The following is a 6,636-nucleotide window of genomic DNA, read 5'->3' on the forward strand; positions in this document are numbered from 1 at the left end:
AATCCAGGCGCTTTCCATGGATAGGGGCGGTACTCGAAAGGGCGGGCGGTGACGTCACCTCGCCCAACCCCTTTTCCGGCCCCTCCTGAGGGGGCTCCGCCTTTTCCCGGCGCCGACCCCGGGGCCTGTTCTGGGCCGGGACCGGAGCTGGTGCCGGGGCTCCTTCGGCAGCGGAGCGTCCCCAAGGTGTCCCCAGTGAGCATGGAGCCCCATAGAGGTGCGACGGGAGGGGGGAAAACGTGGGGTGCTGAAAGAGGGAGAGGATACCGGGGCGGGTGGGGAGGTGGCAGAGGGGACAGCAGTGAGGGCAGGAGGGTGCCAGGCGCTACCAGGGACGTGGCAGGGGTGGCAGCGGTAACAAGGGAGGGACAGACGGGCAGCAGAGCCCTCCAGGGAGGGGCAAAAAGGGCCCTTCGGGGGCAGGGGGCCACCCCAGGAGGCCGTAAGTGCCACCAGGTCCCTGACACCTTCCTTTTTCCCTCCCCAGCTGTCCCCGGCCCTGCTGCAGCCACAGGTAACCGTGGTGGCCACCCTGGGTGAGCTGCTGGGCACGCTGAGCAGTCAGGACGAGATGATGCAGCCCTGGTCCCCATGGTCCCTGTACTGGGACCTGGAGTTCTTCACCAGGGAGCTCTGGGTCACCCTGCACCGCATTGATAACGCCTGGTGGCCCCAAGATGTCACCTCCGACGATGATAGCCCTTTCAACGCCCTGAGGCAGACCCTGGCCGCCTACAAGAGCACCCCAGGGACCACCTTGTTACCTGTGGGATTGGCGGTTGGTGAGTGGCTGTGGTCGGTGTCTGCGCTTGTGAACAGCTGGGTCCGGCTGGCCAGGGCAGCCACCAAGCTCCGCAAGGCCTGCAGGGATTTGGCCACCAAGGCGGCCGACAGGGTGGCCACCGCTGCCACCCAGGCCAGGGAGCTGCAGGACAAGGCTGCACGTTATGGGACAGCTCAGGAAAACATGGTGGAGCTGGGTCAGGCCCTGGGCAGGGAGGAGGGGGCCGAGGTGGTGGCCGGGCATGGAGCCCAGGTGAGGAGAGAGGCCAGGGTGGCTGCCAGTGAGGCAACAAGGGCCACCATGGTGAGACAGCGGCTGGAGGCGGCCCTGGGGCTGCTGGAGTGCTTGGTGGCCGCGTGTGACGAAGCCACCGCGTTCCCCCGGGAGCTGCTGCGCCTGCTCAGGGACACCAAGGCCACCTTGAAGGGGACAAATGAGGCATCTCTCAATGTCCTCAAGGGCTTGGTGGCCAAGGTGGCCCAGGTCGAGCGGCTGTGGGAGGCCAACGCCCACCTGGCCAAAGATCACCTGCTGGGGGCAGTTGACAACATCATCAAGGTCTATTTCACCGGTGGTTGCGCCAGACCCAGTGCCTGTGAGGTGGCTGAGCGGTGTCAAAGAGCCATCGAGGACATCCCAAGGCTCCTTCGACCCCCAGAGCATCCCCAGAGTGTCCCCAATGTATCCCCAGTGACCATGGAGCCCCAAGAGGTGCGATGGTGGGGAGAGGGGAACAGAGGGGACACTGGAGGGGACACGGGGGATGGCGGGAGGTGGCAGTGGGGACAAGACGCTGACAAAGGGACGGAAGGGCAGAGGGGACTACTTGAGGGCACCGAGGCCACCGCAGGAGGCCAAAAGTGCCACCAGGTCCCTGACACCTCCCCTGTCTCCTCCACAGGTGTCCCCTCCACAGCTTCAGGTGCTGGTGGCCGTGGTGGCCACCCTGGGCGAGCTGCTGGCCACCATGACTGGGCCACACAGCGACAAGTCCCCAAACTCTTTACATGAGGACCTGAAGAACTTCACCCGGAGCCTTCGTGCAATCCTGAACCACAGCAATGTCGCCTCCCTGGGCCACCCTGGTGTCGCCTCCCTGGGCCGGGCCCTGGCCACCCTCGGGGCCACCCCTGGGACCACCTGGGCCAATGGGAGAGCCGCGGCCAAGGCCTGGCGAGAGTTGGTGGCCAGGCTCGTGGACCGCTGGGACTGGATGTCCAGGGAGGCCACCAAGCTCCGTGACAACCACAGGAAGGTAATCGCGAACCAGCAGCTGATGGTGGCCCTGGACAAGGAGGAAGTGGCCGGGGAAATGGCTACATACAATGCCCAGGTGGCGGCAGCCACCAATGAGGCCATGGGAGAGGCTGTGGTGGCCACCAGGAGGGGACATTGGGCACTGGTGGCCCTGGGGCTGCTGCAGCGCTTGGTGGCCACGTGTGACAGAGCCACCTTGTTCTACTGGAACATGGAGTGGCGGCTCAGGGACATCGAGCCCATCCTGAAGGGGACAAACGAGGTGTCCCCTGATGTCCTCCAGGCCTTGGTAGCCAAAGTGGCCAAGTTTGAGTGGCTGTGGGGGGCCAGCACCCGCCTGGCCAAGGATCACCTGCTGAGGACACCTGGGGTCATCGACAACATCCTCTTGAGTCCCTATGATGGTTGTGGTGGCCCCGGTGGCCCTGGCAGCTGCACAGTGGCCAAGCAGTGCCAAAAAGCCATCGAGGACATCCCGAGGCTGCTGCAGGAAAGTTTCACATGGGAGCACTGACATCATCAGGGACATCACTGCTGTCACCTGTGCCCTCCCTGTGCAGTATTTGAGACAGATTTGGGGAGCAGAGGAATTTTCTAGGAATTTTCAATGATACTGTCCCAAATCCTGATGGGAATTCCTGGGGTGACATCACTGGGGACACTCTGGGGACACTCAGGGACACTCTGGGGACAGTCAGGGACAGGGGACAGGGGTGAATGGGTCCCCTCAGCAGCTTCCAGCTTTCCACTGTGCCTGCAGCACAGCCGGGTCATAAATGCCAATTTAATAATTGCCTTTTGCACTCTTGTATTGCCTTTTACACATTGTTATTGATCACCAGCAATTTGATACAGTGTTTGATACCAATATCGATTATCGTTGATTCATTGTAGCTGCTGGTTGGTGCAATATAATGTCTTAGTTCATGTGTGCACCATACAGCCTATTAATAATTAAATAAATAAATGAATAATTGAATAAATAAATGAATGAATGAATAAATATATAAATGCCCTCTGTATGAATCACACCGGGCTGATCTGAAGTCTGTGTCAGACACATCACTTGACCATTGTCACTGCCATATTTTCTGAAAAAATCCTCTTTGCCCAGGATTCTTCTCCTGGGAAGGCGAGAAGCCTCAGAGAAAAAAAGAAAATAATTATCTGATTTGCTTCTCCTGTGCTTTGCTGCTTTGGGATGTGGTTGGAGATTGTTTATGCAACATGTGAATTGTTTTTACTTAATGACCAATCACCATCCAACTCTGTCGGGACTCTGGAAGGAGTCACAAGTTTTTATTATTCATTCTTGTTAAGCCTTCTGTCTGTATCCTTTCTCTATTCTTTAGTAGAGTTTTAGTATAGCATTCTGTAATATAAAATAATAGCATAAAATAATAAATTAACCTTCTAAGAACATGGAGTCAGATTCTCAGTTCCTAGTTCATCCTGGGGACCCAGCAAATACCACAGACCCCACTGAGGGACGAGTGGTCAATAAATCCACCTCAATGTTCCTGGAGGGGAGCACAGCCAGGGAGCTGTTTCAAGGCGCTTTCACTGAGATATTTCCCCTTGGAAACCCTGGGTGGGATGCAAATACACCCAAGCAGGTGGCAAAATTAAAATGATATCAAAGTCTCATGGAATGTGGGTTAAAACATGGGGTCTCTAAAGCTGTAAATTAGTCAAAGTTTTACCCAGTGAGGCAAAATTATGATGAATCACCCACTGATTTTTGAACAGGTGAAGAGATCTGCCATCAAATATACTGATCTAGATCCTGAATCAGTTGATGGTAAAGCACACCTGGTTTTGTTTTGTGTGGGTCAGGCTTCAAAAGACATAAGGAAAGATAAAGGGAGTTGAAGACATGGATAAACTGCTGGAGGTTGCCTGGAAGGTGTTTTGAGACAGGGGCCCAACTGAAAGAGTTAATCCCAGCCCAGCAAGAAGGCAACTCGGGAAAAGTCACCCAAGAAAGCTTCCCCTGTGGAGAAGGCTCAGAGTGCATCCTGTAAGAAATGGGGGCATTGGAAAAAGGACTGTCCAGTGCTGAAAGAAAAATCATCAGTCCCTGTTGTAGCAGCAGTCCCCAGCGGGGAATAATGAGCATTGACTCCATGATTGCAGCAGGCTGTCCAATCCCTTTGTTATACCATCCTTTACCACTAAGAACAACCCATGGCCCTTGCCTGACAGTCACAACACACACGCGGATCCAATTGGTCAATCAAGCCAAACAACCATCACCAGTGGCCAGTTGTTCTGGTTTGAAAGCAAAACCAGTGAGAGACTCCAAGTCAGAAATAAGAGTTTTTACAAAAGGGGAAAACCCCCAAAATACATGAAACACAAAAGAAAAAGATATATAAATGTATAATGCACATAATAATGTATATAAAAGATATATAGATGTATAGATATATTGATATATATAAAATACAGAATGAAACCTTACACACAGATCTCACTTAAAATTAGGTCTCTTTGTGGTACACAAGGGGTTTCCCCGTCCTTCTGCATTACCCACCCAGAGTAACCAGGTCCTTGAGCAAAAACATTGGTGCCCTACCTTGGGCGCCAAAATTATGTTCTGGTTTGAAAGCAAAAGCAGTGAGAGACTCCAAGTCAGAAATACAATTTATTAGGAAAAGGGAAAAAAACTCCAAAAGACATGCAATAATAAAAAATAAAACTACTGACAGAGTCAGAATATATCCTGACACCCTGCTGGTTAGGGCAGTGGTAACAGTTCAGATGAAACGGTCTTGTTGAAGTGGTGATCCTGTAGAAAAGATCTGGCAGCTCTTGTCCTCTGGAAACCAGTGGGTAAGGGCTGCCTGTTCTGTCCCAAAGCCCAGGTTGTATCCAGGTAGGGATGCTGAGCTCCTCCCCCCTGGGTGGAGCATCTCCCAATGGGCTGATACCGTTCTGAGTCATGATTGGTCCTTGATTGCCCATCAAACAGAAATGGCTCCTGGAGGGAGTTACCTCTGAGTCATGGGGCAAGACATTGAGGGGCCCATTAACAGGAGATAAGGAAAAAACAATGCCTCTGCTGGTCTGAACAGCTCTTGAGGATGGGAATAGAATAAATCTTTATGTTTTAACCTAGGACATAATCCACCCCTTATCCTATTGCCATCTATACCCAAAACAATACTCTGTTACAGTTATACATATCTATAATGTAAAATGAAACTTTATACACAGTTCTCACTTAAATATAGGTCTCCTGGTGGTATACAAGAGGTTTCCCCATCCTTCTGCATTACCCACCAAGTGGAACCAGGTTCTTGAGAAAAAACCTTGCTGCCCCACTTTGGGTGCCAAAATTATGTTCTGGTTAGAAAGCAAAACCAGTGAGAGACTCCAAGTCAGAAATACAATTTATTAGGAAAAGGGAAAAAACCCAAAAATACATGCAATAGTACAAAATGAAACCACTGACAGAGTCAGAATAAAACCGGACACCCTGCTAGTTAGGGTGGTGGTGGCAGTCCAGATGAAATGGTCTTGTTGAAGTGGTGATTCTGCAGAAAAGATCTGGCAGCTCTTGTCCTCTGGAAACCAGTGGGTAAGGGCTGCCTGTTCTGTCCCAAAACCCAGATTATATCCAGGTGGGGATGCTGAGCTCCTCCCCCCTGGGTGGAGCATCTCCCAATGAGCTGATACCGTTCTGAGTCATGATTGGTCCTTGATTGCCCATCAAACAGAAATGGCTCCTGGAGGGAGTTACCTCTGAGTCATGGGGCAAGGCATTGAGGGGCCCATACAGTAAGGGTGTGATAGCTGTGAATCCACGTGCTTGCCTTCCAGTGGAAGTTAAAAATCCATGAATTCCTCACTTTATTAACCTGTAAAGCAAACCAGACAACCTTGGTTATAGGACCCATGTTTATATGAGGGCGTGTGAATGGGACAAATACAGCCATGGTCACATGCCCCCCAAACCAGGGCAAGCTGGACCACATGGTGACACCTAACAAGGTTTCTATATCAGCACACAAAATTAGATTACTCAAGAACTGTTATCCCGTTTTTGTTTCTATGCCCTCGAGCTTCACGTTGGGCGCCAAAATCTGTCTTGGTTTGGAAAGACAGGAGTCTGCTAAGGAAGGCAGGAGCCTCCCCTGAAACGGAGAATGTAAACCTTCCCCACCCCTCCAAATTGCTATAAATTTGGAATTAAGAGACCCTCAGGCAAAAATATGGGAGCAGGAAATAACAGTTCTTTACTAGGCAAGAAAATAAAAAGATAAAATAAACAATGCAGTGCACTAGAACAACACTGACAGAGTCAGAACACAACCTGACACCCTGTTGGCCAGGTTGTTGGTAGCAGTCCCATTGGAAATGTGGCTGTAGTCCTCCTGGAGCGTCAGGTGTGGTTCTGTTGGAGCAGGGATCCTCTAGAAAGGTGCAGTCTTCCTCTAAGATCCAGTGGAAGGAGAGGCAGCTGCTGTTCCTCTGGAGATGCAGTGGAGAAAGCCATGCTGGTGGTCCAGAACCTCAAGATTATATCCAGGTAGGAATGTTTGGCTTGCCCCTCTGGGCGGAGCATCTCACACTGGGATGCTGTAGTTCTT

At 51.9% G+C, this 6,636-nt stretch overlaps 1 protein-coding gene across 1 annotated transcript; it reads left to right on the forward strand.

Moving 5' to 3' along the window:
- The first annotated feature begins 930 nt into the window (after positions 1-930).
- Positions 931-2,940, forward strand: LOC128945483 (uncharacterized). Its single transcript, XM_054289249.1, has 2 exons — positions 931-1,495; positions 1,686-2,940. Exons 1-2 carry the CDS (start codon positions 968-970, stop codon positions 2,553-2,555), a joined length of 1,398 nt encoding a protein of 465 aa, XP_054145224.1. The 5' UTR covers positions 931-967; the 3' UTR covers positions 2,556-2,940.
- The last annotated feature ends 3,696 nt before the right edge of the window (positions 2,941-6,636 follow it).

This window comes from Melozone crissalis, unplaced genomic scaffold, assembly GCF_028551555.1.
Source record: "Melozone crissalis strain CALT ecotype California unplaced genomic scaffold, PUWL_Pcris_2 ptg000066l_1, whole genome shotgun sequence".
In the NCBI taxonomy this organism is placed as follows: domain Eukaryota; kingdom Metazoa; phylum Chordata; class Aves; order Passeriformes; family Passerellidae; genus Melozone; species Melozone crissalis.